At 39.1% G+C, this 21,630-nt stretch overlaps 1 protein-coding gene across 1 annotated transcript in view; it reads left to right on the top strand.

Moving 5' to 3' along the window:
- The window catches only part of LOC140242918 (SAM and SH3 domain-containing protein 1-like), a 101,249-nt gene that overhangs the window by 45,726 nt on the left and 33,893 nt on the right, over positions 1-21,630 (top strand). Inside the window, 2 exon segments of the mRNA XM_072322665.1 lie at positions 9,850-9,953; positions 14,917-15,006. Of these exon segments, the coding sequence (XP_072178766.1) occupies positions 9,850-9,953; positions 14,917-15,006 (194 nt within the window).

Genomic DNA, 21,630 nt, shown 5'->3' with positions numbered 1-21,630 from the left:
ATGAACGTTAAACAGCAAGTCACATACCAGGGAACGAAAGTTATAATCATTTGAATGAATTCATTAATGAGGCCAATAACCGTTGTAAAAGTACACACACGCATCACTAGAGAGGTTTCAAGTTCGATATGTGATCGTTTTAGCTCATTGATAAAGTATCATAAATTTTGCGTGATCGTCGTTGGAATAAAATTTTTCAGTGCCATTTGTGCGTCACATCAATCACCACTTCATGAATGTGGTGCATGTACCAAATGCAACTCGCTGGTCATGCAATTGATAGCCTTGGTCAGCTCACTGTTATTGCGTAATTCTAAAGCCCTCGCCGCTTGGCCGTCGACGCCGCCGCGCGCACCATGCTTTGTTTTGTCTTCAGAGGGGTCAAGAGCAATGCTTCATTAGCATACTCCCTAGCAACGGAGGCGGAGTCTCGATCAGGCAAGAACAATAGGTGCGAAACGCAACGCAAAGGCGAGTGTTCGAAAAAAATGTAACCGAAAAAAATGGTCTCAGAAAAACTGTGATTTGGGACACTTGTACTCATTTTTACACGCTGAAATTTTCTGTACAAATAGATAAAACATCAAGGAATCAAAATCCGTATAAAAAAAATTTCGACCCGCGCAGTGCTTCCCCTTCATTTTCGGCTCATTACGGGAAAACTCCCCGTGCGACTTATGACTCATTTTGTTGGAGCGTCACACATATATCCATCCATTTGTCCAATTGTTTGTCCATCCAGCTGTCCAGCCAGCTTAATTTCTGTTTGTTAGTCGGACAGTCCACTAGACTGTCAGCCCAAAATTTAATTTGTATGATTTTTAGGGGGAAAAAAATCTGTATGTGGATTTTGCTAGTAGGCCCAGGTATTATGGCATGATCTGTAGATGTCGGGCAATACCCATCACAGTCAAAACTCACTAAACATTACTTTGCAGTTCATTTTCCTGCTGTGCAACATCTACTAGGAATGTGTATTCCCTGATCAAATCATGTCACATTGTTTTCTTGGCACTTTGCACTGTCAACAGCAACAACAACAACAACAACAACAACAACAACAACAACACATACTAAAAATGATATGATTATGGACTTCGAACTTTCACGCAGCTGGAAATGAGGTTTAAAATGCTTGGTTGTAAACACTCTCCTGAATAAACTTGTTAAAATCTGTCAAATGAAAAACCAATATCATTTCCAAATTAGTGCTAGGAGGACTTATTTTGTATTCTTTCATGAAAATGTGATTCTTTTATCGGTATCATTTGTAAGTAAGAGTGAGAACCTCAATGCAAAGCAGAGAACTTTAGCAGTCAAGAAGGCTGGTCAGGAAATGCATGTGAAATGAATGTCAGCGAACAGGAAATGATTGTCATTGTGTGCTGTCAAAGTGCCCAATATGGCTTTATGTTTGATGTTTGTTCATTGTTGTCTTGAATAGTGTAGCAGCCTCTTTTTTTTTTTTTTTGGGGGGGGGGGGATGGGGTGGGGCGTATGGGCAACAGACTTGACCAATCAGACAGGCTGACTTGTTACATCTTAACACCTGCTTTCCAAACAGTCCAACTGGACCATGTGAGTTATACTTCATACCACAGAAGTTGCATCCAGACTTCATGTCTGTGGCAAGCAACTGTTTGATTTTTTTTTTATTTTTTATTTTTTTGGTATTCTGTTTTATACTTTAGTCCCAGAACCGTCCTTAAATGGAATGTGGTTATGCTAATGTTTGGCAGCATTGGCAGTTTTGAATAGAAATGAGGGTTTTCCACATCTCTAAGCATGCAGTTACTATAAATTTAAGATCTGTGTTATTTTCTTTGGTAAAAGTGATGCATATTACAATGATTTAATCTACCAGACCATGCTGACCAAAATGCAGTAAATATCAAATTTAAATTGACCACTAACTAGTCATTTAAACTGAAAAACAGAAAACAGCACCAATATAAGTGAGAGTGTGGAAGACATGTAGTTTAAAGAGCATTTTGAGTAAATGCATTTCAAATCACACAAGACAAATCAAAAGAAACACATTACAAACATGCCCCAACAAGATCCACAAGATCCTGCATAAACATTTTTTTAAAGGACAAGTCCACCTTCATATTCATAAGGATTGAGAGGATGCAGCAATATTAATAAAACACATCAGTGAAAGTTGGGGGGAAATCGGACATTCCATTTAAAGTTATGAATTTTTGAAGTTTCAGTGCCACCATCACTGGATGAGAAGATTACTACAGCTTGTGATGTCACATGCATACGTGTAGAATGATCCACTTTATAAAGAAAATGTAAAAAAAAAAAACAACATATTTTCACTTTTATCCCATACTAAAAGAGTGTTTGACTTGCCTCTTTCAGAAGGCAGGGGGAATAAAAGTTATTACCCTTAACCCGTTGAGGACGAGTCCCGAGTATACTCGGGCAAGTGTCTATGGGAAATGCGTGTTGTAGCAAAAGCAAACCGTCCTCAACGGGTTAAAATACATCGTAGCCAGTAGAGGGAATGTATACTTATTTGAAGATATGAAACTTTGCAGAATTTTCTTATATTTTCCTTATGTCATTCTATGCATGTGACATCATACACTGTAGTAGTCTTCTCATCTAGCAGTGACTGTGCAAAATCTTTACAAATTCATAACATTTGAACCGATTGTCCAACTTTCCTCAAACTTTCACTGATGTGTTCGACTCATATTGCTGCATTCACTCAATCCACATGTCTAAGAAGGTGGCCTTGTCCTTTTAATAGAGTCTGCCATGTTTTTGTGTGATATCATTTTCCAGCTGATTAGTTTTTTTTTTTCTTTCTTTTTTTCATCAGTATCATTGATTTGTTAAGAATGTATGTCCACATGTGTAATATACTGTATACGCTATATATTTTGTGAGTCTAAATTTTCGCGAATCGAGACTATCCGCCGATTTTGCGAGTGGTTAAATTTGCGATCGTGGAGTCCTGATACTGAACGGAGAAATGTACATGCATACGTCGCATTCACATTGAGATCAGAGTCAATATTTTCGCGTGTCTTTGATTTTGTGAATAACACCCAACTCACGAAATTCGCGAAAATAAAAACCTTGCGAAATATTCGGCGTATACAGTAGTATTGACCCACCTCCCTGGTATTGACTGCACCATTATACAGTCCTGTTTCTGTTCCTCAATTGAGATCTTTACTCACTGTTGTTTGTTATACAATGCTCATCATGAGAAATTGGAAGCACAATATTATATCCTGTCATAGTCGGGGACCTCAAGTTCAACTTCCCAGTTCACAGTGGGAAAGTGTACGGAAAGTATGGGTGCGTTCGAGCGCTCTCCTTAAGACGAACTTTACCGCACCGTACCTGCACCAGAGGAGAGCTTGAATGCTCCCAAACTGTACTGTACCATACTGTACCGAGCCAAAAGTGAACCGCTTTCTGATGTGCTCCCAGAAGGGTACCAAAAGCTTACGGTACCAAAAATGTGCGTAACATGCACGTACATCATAATGCAAAAAGTTCATACTCTTTGTTCTGGACATATGTAAGAAGTTTAGCATCCCAGGTAAATGGCCCTCTTGCTACAAAATGTGTGACCCCATCTAAAAATAACTCATGAGGTACTCTTTCTCAACACAACAGAGTGTTTGAAGGGATGCTCCAAATCTGGCACAGTTCAGTCCAGTACGCTTCAGTTCAGTTTGCTTTGGTTCGCTTTAGTACGCTCTACGCACCCACCCTATGACTGAAGTTTCCCACCCCACCCTTCATGGCACTATATATTCCTCAACTGCCTCAGTTCATCCACGTTCGCCTGGCTTCCTGGCTCCACGGCATCCCTGTTGTCACAGCCCATGATGTCGTCCGGGAGACGAGATCCCAATTACGTGAGGGCGGAAGTGTTTCTCCCGAAGCCCTGGCGCTTTGCTCTGCATCTGTCTGATCGATGACAAGGACTAATCCTTACCCTTGTGTAACTGTTGCTTTCACCATATTATCTCTCTCTCACTTTTTCTCTATCAATCATTCAATCAATCTATCTATCTATCTATCTATCTATCTCTCTATCTATCTATCTCTCTATCTCTCTATCTCTCTCTCTATCTATCTATGTCTGTCTATCTCTCTATCTATCCATCTATCTATCTCTCTATCTATCTATCTATCTATCTATCTATCTATCTATCTATCTATCTATCTATCTATCTATCTATGTATCTATCTATCTATCTATCTATCCCAGAGTTTTGTGAGTGTGACTGTGTTCATTTCTCTCCATTCCCTTTTCTTCTCTTACCTCCATTCATATTCTTCTTCTTTAGAAGAGGGAATTTTTGCAGTGTTGAATTTTTTGCATATTTCTCACGCCAAGAAACTGCAAAAAAAATGAAAGCACGCAATTTTCAACATGTTCAAAATTTGGGCAGTACTAAATCTTTGGGTAATTTGCATGAATTCTTCATGACCTATGCGCAACCTATGAAAAACACGAGCCATTCCAATGCAAGCTAAAAGCGGGGCAGTGCCAAAGTTTGTGAACCAGTTGAAACGTGTCTTGTGACAAAAAACAAACAAAAACAAAACTGACCGCTGCAAGAATGTTGTGGCGATGAATACCAGTGCATGATCAATGTGTAAGTGCATATGGCGTAAATGTGACCAATAAAGGCATGTCCTGAAGATTACACATTTCATGAACTATTCGTAAATTTAACATGACTAAACAAGGACTAAATAGCATAGTGCTGAAGCCAAATAGGCTAAGTGCAAGTATCTATATCAAGACGGCTTTTGTTGTAAAGTTATATATAAACTTTGAACGTGGCAATAAACTTGTCTATTGATTGTTAATCTGTCTAATCTAGTATGATTGAATGGCAATAAAAGTATGTCACTGGCTGAGGTTCATAATTTATGCAGCAGTACGAGGTCTCTTCCCTTGTTTGCATTTTGATGGTCAGTGATTTCAAAGTCCTACTCATTGTAAAGTGATGGGTAGAGAATAGATGTCCACTCTTCTGTGAGATATTTATATCTCAGGGGGTTATAAAACAAATATTGTCCACTTTATCATTTGAGGACAAAAGGGAGGCTAAGAACCAGGGCGATCTGCACAAGTGTGCCATATTGACCATCAACATAACTAAAAAATCAGGTATGTTTTTGGAAACAAGGAAAACCCCAAATAGTGCTTAGGTCAATGACTTGCACTCTGACCCATCTTGCATGCTATATTTGTACACAGCCAGTGGGGTATAATCTCATTAGGATATCAGTTTCTCTTTGAGGATACCATAGACGAGGAAGCTGACAAAGCCTACCTTAAAAGTAATGGACACAGGTGTGAATCTCAGATGTGATGAGAACCCCTCTTCACACCCTTTGGATTGATGTGACAGACGTGAGGAAATGTTGGCACACTCCATGTAGCTGTTCTTGTGCTTACAGGAGTGCTGCTGTGACAATATTGTAGGGTGAAGAATAAGGGATGGAACACTCCTTATAAACCCATTGCTTATGTCAGCCATAGCATGAGGGCTTCCAAAATAAGAAAAGACAGTGATTGAATGGGTTATTGCAATGAGTCAGGTGCATTGCTACACTTTGTACATGTAGGTCAGGGCATAAATCGACTCTTAGATCTTGGAAGAGGTTAATCTGATTGGTAGATCTCTAATAAAAGTGAATTTCATATTATAAATCAACTATTGTTAGGCAATTTTCTTTTCCCGACAAAACGAAGTTTGCCACAAACTTGCCTGAGACTTGCCCTACATACAGTAGAAACAATTAGTGCATACAAAGTGTAATTAGCATATTAAAATGTACTGGATATATACACATTCATGGAACAATTTTTTACCAAATTCCAGAGAAGAAAAATATCCATAAATTTGAGTATGCCAGTAAACTGGCATAGTATACAGTATGCCAGTAAACTGGCTTGCTGTAACTTTTTTTTTTAATTGTTATTATCATTTTTGTTAGTAACAACCATTGTCATATTAAGGTGTGCATGAAATTTGAATGTGCTAGTATTACAATCCAGGCCATGATAATGAGAAATTTGGAAAGGGAGAGAGAGAGAGGGAGAGGAAACAAGGTACATTAAAGGGATGGTATAGTTTTGGTTGACATGAGGCTTGAGATTTTTTTTTTTTTTTTTAATGAGATAATAAGAAACTACTTCTGGAATAGGAAAGAGCATACAATTCTGAGAGGAATTCAAAGTCTTTTTAATTAAAATTGGTTTTGAAATGGTTGGGATAACCAAAGCTAAGTGGTATGAATAAAAGGTGGGACCCACCTTTTATCCCATTGAGGATGGGCTGATATTGCTACAACACACAACACCTGTCTGAGTGTTCTTGGGACTCGTCTTCAACAGGTTTATAGGACCACAACCAAAACTATACCATCCCTTTAATGTCCAACTCTTGAGTCTATATCAATATATGTATAGAAGTGTGTGAAGAAAAGGATATAGGACAAGAGATAGAGCTCTCCTCTTTTTTTTTTGGGGGGGGGGGAAGGAGACACAGAAATTGGTAAGGAGATGGAATGACGTAGGTCAGTGAGAAAAGATTTGCTCTTAATTTCCCCCATCAGGAAATTTGTCGATTATCCTGTTTGAGAATTTAGACCAGAGGGTGCTACTGTTCCAGATGCATTGCCCAGCATAATTGGAAACTTCAGGAGTCATCAACATTCATCCAAGGACCTGTCATTTTGTTTTCAATTTGAAAGGCCTGTTATTTTCTCTCCTTTTTTTTTTTTGTCTGACTTTTCTTTCCCTCTGAAAAAAAACAACAACAACATGTCCCCTATCATTTTGCTCTATGTTTTGCAAGGTTTAAGAAGAAGGGGATTTATTTGGAGGGATCAAAGATTTTGTCAATCATTTGCTACAATGTGCAAGATAGATGCTTCATTTTTTTTAAATGAATTTGTAATGTTATTATTGGGGGGGGGGGGTTCAGCTATGTCATATTTACCACCCCCTTTCAACTTGGAAATGCATCACTTATTAACCTGTTGAAGACTAGTCCTGAGTATACTTGGGCAGGTGTCTATGGGAAATATGTGATAAAACAAAATCAGCCCATCCTAAACGATTTGGCCCTTTTACTGTGTTAAAGGGAAGGTAAACCCAAAGAGCAATGTGGATTGAGTGAAAGCAGCAACATTAGTAGAACACATCAGTGAAAGTTTGAGAAAAATTGGACAATCGATGCAAAAGTTATGAATTTTTAAAGTTTTGGTGTTGGAACCGCTGGATGAGGAGACTACTAGAGGATATGACGTGTGAGTGGACAACAATACAAAGAAAATATAAAGGAAATTCAACAAAAATTCACTTTTCTAGAATTATGAAAGAGCAATGGACCAACCGCTTTCAGAAAGCAGGGGGAATAATTGCTACCCTTAACATTTGTCAATATCAAGTTTATGCAATTTGTAATTTTCACAAAAAATGGATTTTTGTAGTATTTTCTTTATATTTTCTTGATATTGTAGTCCACTCATACGTCATAACCTCTAGTAGTTTCCTCATCCAGCGGTTCCAACACCAAAACTTTAAAAAGTCATAACTTTTGCATCGATTGTCCGATTTTCTTCAAACTTTCACTGATGTGTTCTACTAATGTTGCTGCTTTCAGTCAATCCACATTGTTCTTGGGGTTTATCTTCCCTTTAATGTGTATCACTTACATAAACATAAAGTCTGTTTGCATCACTATATTCCCTATCATATGTCTATCAGTCATCACTGAGGTGCTCAATCTGTGATTATGTAATAGGGGTGTGCACCCTTCTGTCCTTCCCTACCCCTTTTCTTTCAAACTGGGTTGTCATGACAACCAGCCACAAGACTAGCAAGATATTATATTGCATGAGACTTGATCCTAGGAGAGGTTGTGTGAAGACTATGACCCTGTTTACAGTGCGGGGCCGGGCTCGGCCGCGGCCGAGCCTCGCAATTTTGTCCGTTTACACTGCTGGGCTCGGCAAATTCAAACCTTTCAATATTTTGTCGTAGTGGCGCTCTGCTTGTAAACAAACGCAATTTGGTATAGTCTGGTTTTCAGACCCTTTGCCAACTGGATTCCGTGGCAACAAAGTCGCCATTCGGGCAAAGGCCTTTGCCGAAGGATAAATCCTTTGCAGGACAAAACCACCTTAAACTATACTAGCTTTCGACATTGAGGGGGTTAATATCCTGAATAGCGAAATAGTACGGGCAGAGGGTTTGGAAGCCAGACTAAAATTGGCCGCGCATTTGGCCCAGTTTGCGTTTACACTGAGAAAAGGCCGGGCTCGGCAGCGACTCGGCTGCGGCTAAGACCACCTCCAGAACGAGGCCAAATGTGAGGCCACTTTTGGCCCCGCATTTGGCCTTTTGCGCATTTACACTGAAGCGGGGCTGGGCCGAGCCGCGGCCGAGCCTCGCACTGTAAACGGGGTCTAAGAAAAGTCAGCCATGATCATATCAGAGGAAATAATGCATGGGGTCTAGGGGCTCTATGCTATGATTAACCTCTCCATCACTCAAGTCCATTTGCCTTAAGTGGAATTCAGGTGGAGATGATGTGATAATTGCTAAATTATGACATGCTCGTGTTCTGTCATTTGACTGTGTACAGGTAGTCATTGTCTTCTGCCCCTGACTCAGATGAACTGTCAGAGCCCTTTTGCTGACGTGGTGTGGAAGGGGGGTGGGGGAGGGCGTGAAGGGGGTGGAGGGGGATTTGACCATTCTGAAAATTGACAACCAGCTGCCCTGTAGCATTGAGTCATCCTTTGTGGTAAAGATACATTGGAAAAGTTCAACTCTGAGAAATATTAAAATGATTTATAAATGTAAGTACATTCTTCTTCTCCTTTTTTGGAATAGGAGAGGAAAAGTGTTTGGTATTAAGGAGAAATGTTGTATGTCACAAGAATGACAACAGGAGATTAACCTGTTGAGGACAGGCTGATTTGCTATAACATGCATTTTCCATAGACACCTGCGTGAGTATACTCCGGGCTCGTCTTGAACAAGTTAAAGGCGTTAGGGGAGAGAAGAGACAAAAGCTTGATAAAGTCAATGAAATTGCTTTTAGAAAGTTCCAGGTTATGTGAATTGCAAGGAAAATTGTTTATATCTCAGACACAACTGGGTTGAAAGGTGGCACATAAAAGCTTTAGAGAACTAAAACAAAGACAAAACATAACAAATCTGCCATGAGTCAGCAAACTTGAACTTTGGTTGATAACATTAGCATTTACAACTGAGAACTCAACCAAAGGCAGTCTCAATAGATACTGTATTAAAATGTCAGAGTTTTGCTTTGCAAAACATTGCCTGTAACTGTGCTGTTTGCTGATTGGCATGGATATCTGAAAACAACATTTTCAGACATCTGTTATGATTCCTGACAGATGATAATTATATCCATGAATAGTGAATGAATTTCACAGTACCTCATCCCATTAGCAAGAGTCTCTACCAGCTTGAAATAAGAGAATGGAGAGTTGGAAAGTGCCAGCAAAGAAAGACTATCCTCATGAACAGACCTTCCCAAAGATTGGAGTTTTCTTTCTCCCAAAGGAACTGCCTAGTACCCCTTGGCAGACGATGCAGTTTTTTTTACTTCAAATGCTACAAATAAATGAAGACTGGAAAATCCACAAGTTTTGGAGTGGGTATTTAGAAGAAAAGAAAATATGTGAGTGTGTTCCTGCATGGATTTTCCATCAGCACAAATTGTGCTAGAGTGCTTGACTTAAATATCCTTTTTTTTTTTTTTAGTGTTTGTTTCTATATTTGATTTGGTTTGCTACTTTCTTTCCTACATCCAGATGAATGGCTAGCTGTGAACTGTAACCTGACGTGTGAGGAGCTGGCCACTATCATGACGGAGTTCAAGTCCGGGTCCATCGGGCAGGACGAACTATGGAACAGGGTGAGATATTCGATTCTCCAACGATAGCTCCCTCTCTTAGAGCTGCTCAGACTCCTTGAAAACTTATAATCCTTTGAAGTACACAAGGATGTTAAAAAAGTAGAATGATAACATTGCATGAAGAAGGCATCGAGAAAAGCAGAACATAAAGGAGAGCCCTCTGTGTCAGAAGACGGACAGTGCTGACTTGTCTGAGATCCCAGCACACTACTAGCAAGCAGAGTCTACGGTGACACAACATTTGCTCCTGCAACAATTGCTCCAGTCTTATTTTCTCCAAGGACTTAAGATTAGGGTTGTGATAGGGTTTAAGGTTTAGTTTGATGTGAGGATTAGGGTTAGGGTTATGTATGTAGGTAGAAATCATGTTTGGTTTTGATAGCGTGCAGATATTTCGTGGGAGCATTTGTTACAGGAGCAAATGTCAGGGAACCGGAGTCGACACTTGACTGTATGTTAAAGAAGACAGAAAACGAAAGACAAAGAACAAAACCAACACACAGCATGTTTTTTGACCATCCATACACATTTTGGTCACTAATTGGACAGATTTCTCGTAAACCCATTAAAAAAAAAAAAAAAATTCCCCACGGATTTGGTGACGGCACATTAGGTTCTCGTAAGCAACAGGTTAAGAACTTCTACGAAGATCTTTACCAGAAAGAACCCACTGTACTCTTGCTTTGCGAGTAAACTTATATGCCTTGTTGCTGTCATATCTATTCATAGTGGCAGAAACAAGGGTGGGAAGGGGGGGGGGGGGGCTAAGGCAGGATGGGGCTTGGGTAGGGTAGGGGTAGGGTGGGGTGGGATAAATTAAAGGAGGTTTGAGGCAGCAGGCAAGAAAGAAAGAGGGAGCTTCCTGCCCTGTGAAATGTTACCCTCCCTGTTACCTCGGAACTAATGAAAGATACATCCAGGAATTTGGCTTAGATGAGTAAGATTTAAAGGGTGGCTATGTTCAGCATTTCACTGAAAGTAGTGTCACCGAGCAATTAAAAGAGAATATGAGATAATTGTGATAAAATTGATTGGACTGTACAAGATCAGAATTAAGAGTTCCTAACAGGACCTTTTCCATGAAAAAAAAAATGATTGTCGCTGAAATCACACATAAAAACCTTCTGCAAAAGTTTCCCCCTCAAGAAAAATTTGCTGTGATAATTTAGAAACAGTTTATCTGTACAAAAGAAAATCAATCCATGAGTTTCATGGGTATACTTTTCCCAGCACTGTCATAATTCATCACTAATAAATTGAACAGGCCAAGTCCTCCATAGACTGCACAAAAGTTATTTCTGACAAAAACACATCCAGTTTCACGATACATGCAATTAATCGTCAATTGTAAACCGGCAAAGCCACTTCTTTTCTAAAATTATATCAAATTTTGTCTGAAATTTTGTCAGAAGATAGACCACACCTTCTACCACTAGCTCACAACAAATCCTTCAATTTGAGTATTTTCCATTCTTAAAAACATTTGACTGGTTCAATTTATCGCCGACAAATCATCAATAATTGGACAGATCAACTGGAATGAATGCTATACATCGAGTAAATAATCTTTCTTACTTATTTCAAATTCTTTGTGGATAAATTAGAATCCCCCCTCCCGACTCAAGGAGTTAATGTGCCCCTCTGCCCACATAGAGGCACAACATACACCTGTCATACAATGTCATGTTAGACTCCACTAATAGCATGTGGCTTATCAGTGTGGCGGAGTGTTTTAAAATTGGGTGCCCGCAAATGGGTGGATTAATTCGCTCCCAAGGTGAAGGCGAAATCAAATGGCACAAGTCAAACTCTCGTTTCCGGGAAGGGTTAATGTGGTCGCCCTACTTAGCGCGCTGTAAAAATGTGGAACATTCGTCATGTGCATTTCCATTGCGAATTTCGTGCTCGTCTGAACCAACATGAAAATACATTGTAACAACACGCAAATATATACTTGTTTTTAATGAAAATAAGCAAAGAAAATGGGATTCCATCATGATTCAAACCCGATACCTCCGTAATGCTAGACTTGTGCTCTTACCAAGTGAGTTATGGAACACCTTAGTTGTCCATCCCTGAAACCCCATAATTCTCTATCATTTGTGTGGTCAGAAGCTGTTTAAAACCTGATGTAAACCCAAAGGATCCTTCTATCATATGCCATTCTCATTCAAAATATAAACTCTTTCATCAAGCCTGACATCCCACCCCAAAAATCACATAAACTTGACAAACATTGATCATCGCCTAACTGTGGTGCTTATTTCCAAAACCTTATACACAAAGAAATGATGTGCAAGCCCGCTATTGGATGAATACAGTTTTGAGAAATATGAACTCTGATGTTTAGATGCAGTCAATTGCTGATGGGATACGAGACCACCAGGCTTATGTCCATTCAAAATTTTGACATTAAAAAATGAAGCATTTGTGGACATTATGGAAAGGTTGTAGTGATGATAGCAAATTTTAAGTTCTTAAAGAAATGAGATCAAGTGTAGTTGGGATTTTTTGGACAAATTATTCAACATTGGAACTTTCTTCATTGTAATGATTATAACCTTTATCACTATTAAAAGAATGGTATGAAGAGTCAATTAATATAAGAGCATTAGAAATTCCACAAAGTTACATCAATACTCCATCAGTGCTCTGATGGCACTGCACAATGTATATTGATGAGCCATTGGTTTTTTTTTTCCTTAAAAGTTCATAGCATCCTGCATGACTCGTGTCCATTGTGAAATCATTCAACAGTCTCCTGATACCACACTAATCTAAGGTGAACAACCTTTTGCAATACTTATCAATCTTGTATAAATAAAAGACACCCCCCCCCCCCCACAAAAAAAAATAGGAAAGAAATGGAAAAGAAAGGATGACTCTTCTCCCACAGCTCATTGGTGACTAAGTCAAAAACATCCCAGCTGGCTCCTCTATTTCTTCTGCACCTGTGCACAAATCCAATGCTTGCACACAATGTACTCTCAAAGGGGAGTGGTGGGGGGGGGGGGGGGGGGGAGTGGGAGGGAGGGGAGAGGGGGTATTAGCAGATGAATGTCACCCTAAAAGATGCTTGCTTGTGGCAATGTGCTGTCACCGTGACAACCACATGTCATCATGCCTTTGGCTCAGTTGTAACATCCTTTCCAGACAATGGTTTCTTCAATGGCTGGCGGCCACATAATGCTCCCAAAGTTAATGCAACCTGTTTTCCTTTTTGTTTCTTGTTTTTTCTGTTAATGTCAGGAACTCACAGGATGCATAATCTATTGTCATTAATGGAGTAGATACATACACACATGCACAAAGAAACAAATGGCATTCTTCGGCAAATTCAGCAAAGTTCATGATTATCATTCTTAAAGACGAGCTTGAAAGACACAGAAACACTGAGCATCGGGGAGACAATGAACCTTCTCTCATGTATGTTAGGGCATGCAATAAAAAAGAAACAAAAAAAAATAAGAGACTTTAGCTCTTTCACTGAACAAGAAAGGTTATTTGCTTCAATGGATTGCTGATTTTGTTTCTCCTGTTCTAGAAATATATAATTTGATTTTTATGATGAACTTTGTGTTTTGGTTTTTTTTTTTGTGAAATATATAAGACCACCAAGGGTTTAATACTTTATGAATGAAAACACAATAAATATTAAAGGTTTCCAATGACAGCCAAAGTTCATTCTCAGGGGTCCCATTTCCAACATTATCTGTTCACTTATCCTGATTTGTGTAGTTCAGAATCTTGCCAAATAAATAACACTGAATTGAAAAAAAGGATTTTCCTGTTGCCCATCTTACAAATGTCATATCTCATTGAATTTGAATGCTTTCTAATGCAGGTTTAGCTCTTTTTGGAGAGGATTTAGTATTGTAGCATGTTGTTTAATACATACTCAAGCCTGCACCCATTGTAAAGTATGATTGCTCAGGTGAAAACAAAATACAGGATTGAAAATCAGCAAGCATTGCAACCATAGGGACTTGCTGGTGATCCTGTGTGTCAATATAGGAGCTTTTCCAAACTCTTTTTTGGGGGTGAGCTGGATAAAATGTTATTTGACATCTCAGATTCATACTTCAGATTAGTTCTAATTATAGGCCTGTCAAATTTGGCTATCAGAGAGGCACAGAAACCAGTGGGCAGCGTAGTGATCGCTGCCCACGTCTGGCTTAAGAGAAATCACCACTCGAGGGATATAGGACATAGGAGAAAGTTGGCAATTGGTTGAAAAACTGAAGAGTGATTGGTCCCCTTTAATGACTGGCCAGTCAAATATTGAGTACAGGGGAATTAGGCCTGATTGCTTTTACTAGCAGTAGACTTTGTCAAGTTTTATGTTGCTGCACACGACATCGTTCTCTATATCTTACTGGCTTCTTTGATATGAGATAGATAGATCATACAATTATATTGGGTAACAGTATGCACATTGCACATCATAACTTGAAGAGAAACAAGAAATTAACTGTTTTCCAGGTAAGTGTCAACAGTGCAACATGACTTGATAACATGTAAAATGTGCTACACTGTAAATCAAGTCTGTTATCACAACCCGCAATTCTTCATGGATAAATGTTAACAGTGTTTTGAAAGCAATGGTGTTGAGTGGGTTCATGAACTCACACTGAAATGATGTCATTGCAGGGATGGCTTCAAGGTTTCTACTTTCAAAGAATTATTTTGGGAAAGTAAAAGTATCGATTTTATTCAAAAGCATATTCTCCTCTTTATTCTTTGTAAGGAAAAATTAAAATGCAAAAGTAAACTGTAACAATAATTACAGTTCCACCTTCAGTATTTGTAAAAGAACAATTATCTGTAGTATCACCTTTCTGTTTATAAACCTGTGTAAAACTTTGAAAATTATTCATTGAGTCATTAGTTTCACTTTTCTTTCATCTTTTGTATCTGCTCCCAATCCATTTTTGTTTTTCAACCCTATTTCTGTTCTCAATAGGTACACGAACAGGAGAGAGAGAAGCGAAGGAAACAGGGCAGTATGACGCTTGGGCCGCTTGCCACCAATGGGGGCGCTTCAAGGGATCAGGTGAGTAGGGGAAGTACTTTATAATAGCAGGTTACAGTTTCATACACACGGCATATCGTCGCTCGGAAACTTAACACAGTATGCACAATCCTTTTTCTTTGCCATAGGTTTAGTTTGTTTACAAAGGCTTTTTATAGCAACACAACAACAACAACAACAAATAAGAACAGTCAAATAGCAAATAAATTGGTAATGAAAAATGTGAATTCCAGTGCTATCAATACTTCAGATACTCAGCTGTTCATTTGAGAAAAAAAAACCCAACAGAAAATGAACTTTCTCTACTGAATACATTTTCTCCTCTCTTACATTCTTATTGGTACACTTAATTATTGGTCCAGTTTGAAAATAAGTTCAAGATAATTGTTCTTGGAAATTGCTGCCTATTTCTGATCCAGCTTCAAGTTGTGTCTGTGCAGTGCAAGGTGGTTTTCTATGATCTGGCAAAAATCCACAAAATCTTTGTTCTTTTTCTTTCCTTTTTTTCATTTTAGAGGAAGCATTTTAATTGTGTGGGCTTATTCCTAAGTGCAGGTGAAAGGACTATAAACCAGACAATGTTTTTACTTAAAAGCTGTACCAAGCCACTTGGTTGTTCATAATCCTCCCACTCACATAATTTTACCCCGTTCACATTTCTTTTGAATCTCTTACCCACATTCGCACTTGATCAAAAGTTTGCCCCAATTAATCTATTCATAAGCAAAACCATTTCTATTGTTTAGCTGTTTCTGAAGCACTTTCAAATGAAAAAACAAAAAAGATGGTGCTAGTTTTGGTTTTTGTCGATCAAGCAAATTTTGTGTTTACTCACTCATGATATATTCATTCATCTTCCTTTCTTTTCCTCATCTGTGGCAAATTTTTATGAGGACAGAAATGGGTTCATAAAGAATTTAAAAGTTTCTTAGTTGAACTGGAACATGGCTGTCAGAGAGTAAGTAGTAAGGAAAGGTTTTGCCCCTCTCCATGGGAGACAAGGGGTCTTGCTGTGCCATTAGGGTTAAGGGAAGTGGTCTTTGTATGCAACACTCATGAGTTGATGGTCAGTGTAGTAATGCAGTGATAGGTTGCTGAATCTGGGATTATGCCCCTTTAAGGCAACTGTTAAATAGTGACGATGGGCCAGCCTCATCTTTTTTCTTTTTTTTTTTTGTCATCTTGTTTGTTGACGCTGCCCCTCACATCCGTCATATATGATTCAAGTTCAACAGTTCACCACCGAGTATCTTAAACTGACACACGCACTCTAAAACACGATGCACACAAAAAGGAGAAAGACTAACATAGCAGATGTAAATATCTTCTACTTTGATCTCCTGAGGGCAATATAGATTTAGGATATTGATGCAACATCACCATTTTTCTCCAACCACAAGGCCATTTAGTATTAATACTTTGCTTATGTTCTTATTATTAAAATGTTCTCAATACTTTTGTTTTATTCAAATACATGAAATTCTTACGTCGATGTAGGGCAATTTGTCTGTCAGTTGCAATACTTTTGTTTTCATTTGATGAAGGGCGTATGTGCTACCACTAGCAATTTTGTGGCATTTACATGTAGCTACTAGTAACGATTAAAGCAGGCTCAGTAGTATTCATAACCTCAGTCACATGATACTTTAATGTCGTGCATCCCCGCTTTCATAACATAATTAAGTCACGTGTAACAGCCAATGACTTCCTCCCAATTCACACCCACTCCAGAGTTTTCCTAACTGAGAACTGTGACAAGGTTCAGACCATTATCCTTCTTTTCAGAGTAGTAATGAATCCAAAAGTGCGCCCCCCTCCTTTTGTCAATGTGGTTGTTGTCATGTGACACATTATTGTGTAGGTTTCACATCCTTTCGATCAGGGCTTCAGTCGATGTTGCCTCAGCCTGGAATTAACCACTTCCCTACCAGATTGCGGAACCTCCATCATTTTCACAGAAGCAAAAGGTCACAGTTGGCAAAGGGTTAAGCAATATCTCTCCATGAACACTGGTTTACATCTGTCTACATCCCTTACTTTCAGCTCTGCGAGCAAAGACTAGCATGCAATATATCCAGTGACATTTTATAATGACTTTGAGGATAGCCAATGAGCAGTGTAGTAGTGGTTGGTGTCAGAACAATTCTGAAGCCTGGTGAAACAATTGCCCCCTCAACAGAGAATTAGATGCACAAGCACTATTGGAGAGAATTAATGAATCAAACATCAGCAGCTAAAGACTGAAACACCCTATTACCCATTTGTGTCCGGGGTTTGTGTCCACAAAATGTTTCTCATCAGTAAAGAATTATACATAGATAAAGATGAAGTCATCATAAACAAAATGCATCCAGAGACACCTTTAAGTCATGTGACTTGTTATAATAATATACATTGCCTTCTCTTCGCTGTTGCCATGATCACATCCACTTTTATCAGCGTGATCCACATGCAAGTAGGTTGATGGGAAGTGTGCTTCTTTGTTTTAATAACAAAGTGAATATTTGATATAAATGCAGAATGTGCAAAGAAAATGGGATTCCATTGGGATTCAAACCCAGGACATCCAGATTGCCAGACCGGTGCTCTTACCCCATTGAGCTATAACATTTCATTTTCATTTTCTCTGTAATGTTCTACACTTTGTGAATCACAGCCTGTTGCAGAGTTTTCATCAAAAGAGGGCAGCACATGGAAATGATCATTACCCTAAAGATTCATAACTTTGGAAGGATTTTATTTTATTTTCCTCAGACTTTCTCAGAATGTTTCACAATTAACATTACTTTTTGCATTCACTGAATCCCTATGTGTGTTTAGTGAAATTTTCCCCTTCAAGCCACACACTGTATGTTTCATGATGGTATGATTTTTCTTGGCGAGTTACCCGTGGAACAATCCGCATTGTTATGAACATTTGAATTGGAGACTTGGCTGTGAGCAGTCCAGTCAATTTCTTTGGTTTCTCAGCTTCCGTACTGAGCAGATTCATTCCTCCTTGGATTTCCAGAGCCAAACCTTCGGCCTGAAGGGTGTCTATATTTACCATGGAATAATTGCTCTGATGTGACTTGCAAAAATCTCTTGCCGATTGATGCGCTGCAGCTGTGATTCCTGTGTGTAACCTGCCAAATGGGGGGGGGGGGGGGGGGGAGGGGGGAATTTATAAACAAATGATAAGGCAAAGGAAATAAATAGCAAGAGTTTAACTGTTGGACTATTACAGTATGCAATCAAGGTTTGGTGAAAAAGTGCTACTTTTTGGGGAAAAAGGGACATAACGTCGGTTGAGAATGATAAGGGCGATAAGTTGTCACAAAACCCATAGTGTTCGAGACAACTTAACGCCCTTCTCATTCTCAACAGACGATAATAGGGACTTTTCGATTTGCACGTTGAGCCAGGCATCACCCTGTTCTGACGTAGTTTTTACGTACTGTGCATGCGCGAGTGTCGACCCTCGGCTCATCGCACAAATTTCGAACGCGTTAACCCCGGTTATCACCGTCCACCCAAATCGGTTGCGCCGCGCTCAACCCACCGTATCTGTGACGTCACACTCCTCTTGCGATAGACGAAAGTCGTGCGAAAGGGCACGATGACTCTCGGGAAATCCGTGCTCAGTTCACCTATTTTCCTTTTTCTTTCGAGAGAATATTGATATCCTAATTACATGAAAGCTTATGATCTTGATACGTCACAGCAGCAGCGCTGATATACAAACTACAGCCTCTGGTACCTACTTTATTTGCCCGCTTTCACTGTTTCGCACTTTGCAACTGCATACCGTAGTCCCACACATGCATTTACACGTAATGCTGTACGCAAACAGATCTCGGTCGGTGCTTTTGTCCTACTGCAGCAGTGCATTTACCTTGTATTCTTACCATGCATCATGTTTTAAAATCCACATAATTCCTCCCAGGATACGCATCTAGTCTAACACAAAATAAATACAAGTACAGAAACAAGTCACAAATTCCGCATATATGCACGCAAGGCACAGGTTGCCTCCTGCACACGCCACGAGACGTGACGTCGGTGCCCGAAATCGAAATGTGTTTTAGCAGCGGGTCAACGTACAGACGTGACGCCTTGACGTACGGTTGCGCTTGGCGTCACAACCCTCTCGTTCACCCAATCGAAAACTCCCTATTATCTCACTCGCCACAGACAGTCTGTTGCAGGTCATTGATCAAAGGACCTATACATGACATGTTGGACAATACCTACGAAATATATAAAACATGCAGATAATGTCATTAGGCCTATATATGTGACCCGCTACAACAAAAGGATCCTAACGTCGCTGACGGCTGAGCCGAGAAAATCGAGTTTGAAGTCACATCATCAAAATTGGTCAAAACAATTGGATTTCTGTTTTTGGTGTAATTCTGTGCTCTAATGTTTTGTCTATCATCTGCCGAAATTTCGAAGCTAAATGATCAAAGGAAAGGCAAGAAATCAGCGTTTTTCTCGGCCATGATTTTCTGACTTTCAGTGTAACAGAAACGTGTCTGAAGGTTTGGATTTAGCGCCGCAGCTAGACTCCGCCCCTAGCAACGAGGGAGTGATCTAATTGGTCAATGCGTGACATCCTGATTACTGATTGGTTGTGCGTAGACCACTGGCGCTAAGCTTGAATGAACAGCAAGGAGGTTGCTAGGAGCGTACCTTCTATACGAGGGTTGTCAAGCGGTGAAAACTGTCTCGCCTCCCCTTGATCATGATAGTGTCGGAAAGATAACTTTGAAGACGTTTTTCTCGAAACTCTGATATCCTCAACCACTTGACATGCGCTAATAAAATCATCGATATCTCCGCAACCGAGTACTTTTATGAGTTGTGCTATATATTAAATTTAAGTAGAAGAGTAAGGGAATAATATCATGCCATTTTCAGAAAATTGTCCTCCCGCGACTTTCGGATCCTTTTGTTGTAGCGGGTCACATATGTCATTAGATGTGAGCAAATATTGCTGACGTCCATAGACAAATGTCCATATACATGTATCTGTTTTAAGAGCATTTGTTTGGATATGACTTTTTTTCCATTGGCAATAAAGCTTATGCATTAGACTGAAATGTTTAGTTTGCGGAAGTTAGAAGATTACATTTCTGATACTTGATACGTCCTTGCAAGAGATGCATGCCTTTTGATATTGCAACTTAATACTGGACTTTCAGAACATATCTTAAAAACTATGCCAAGGTAACTTGAAATCAGCTGTTACTAGGAAATTGTTTGAAAAAAAAAGAGAGAGAGAGAATGTATTTGACTATACTGAATGTGGGCTACACATTGTATATCCAGTCAGCTGTAATGAGATAGCATCAGCATGAAACCTCACAGCATTGCCTTAAAAAATGGGTCATTGCCTTGGATGATGAGGAAGCAACACCTTCACTTTACTTTTAAACACAGACAAACAAACATTTCAAGGAGATATAGCCCAGTTTGTCTCCAATTCTGTGAAATTTAGATGTTAAAGGGAATGTACAGTACTGGTTGAGGTGGGGATTCATGTTTTGAACATTCCTAAGTGAGATAATGAAAAGCCTCTTATGAAATATGAAAGTGCATGTAATTTTAAGAAGGATTCAACATTTATTTGATGAAAATTGGTTTTCAAATGGCTGAGATATCAAAAAAAAATGCTAATAATAAAAGGCGACATGCCACAACTTTATTAGGATCTCTTTGTTTCACCTTGTTTTTGGATATCTCAGCCATTTCAAAACCAATTTTCATCGAATAAACTTTTGATACCCTTTAGAATTGCATGCTCTTTGACATCTCATAGAGTGGTTTTTGAATATCTCGCAAAACGTTAAAAGCTAAATCCCCACCTCGACCAGAACTGTACACACCCTTTAACTGTTAGACTATTACAGTATGCAATCAAGGTTAGGTGAAAAAGTGCTGCTTTTTGGGGAAAAAGGGACATAATATCTCACTCACCACAGACAGTCTATGGCAGGTCATTGATCAAAGGACCTATACATGACATGTTGGACAATACCTACGAAATATATAAGACATACACTTAATGTCATTAGGCCTATATATGTCATTAGATGTGAGCAAATTTTGTTGACGTCCATAGACAAATGTCCATATACATGTATCTGTATTAAGAGCATTTGTTTGGTTATGACTGTTTTTTCATTGGCAATAAAGCTTATGCATTACATGTAGACTGAAATGTTTAGCTTGCGGAAGTTAGAAGATTACATTTCTGATACTTGATATGTCCTTGCAAGAGATGCATGCCTTCTGATATTGCAACTTAATACTGGACTTTCAGAACATATCTTAAAAACTATGCCAAGGTAACTTGAAATCAGCTGTTACTAGGAAATTGTTTGAAAAAAAAAAAGAGAGAGAGAATGTATTTGACTATGCTGAATGTGGGCTACACATTGTATATCCAGTCAGCTGTAATGAGATAGCATCAGCATGAAACCTCACAGCATTGCCTTAAAAAATGGGTCATTGCCTTGGATGATGAGGAAGCAACACCTTCACTTTACTTTTAAACACAGACAAACAAACATTTCAAGGAGATATAGCCCAGTTTGTCTCCAATTCTGTGAAATTTAGATGTTAAAGGGACTGTACAGTACTGGTTGAGGTGGGGATTCA

Source organism: Diadema setosum, chromosome 19 (assembly GCF_964275005.1).
Source record: "Diadema setosum chromosome 19, eeDiaSeto1, whole genome shotgun sequence".
Taxonomy (NCBI): domain Eukaryota; kingdom Metazoa; phylum Echinodermata; class Echinoidea; order Diadematoida; family Diadematidae; genus Diadema; species Diadema setosum.
This window is presented reverse-complemented; position numbering and strand designations above follow the sequence as displayed.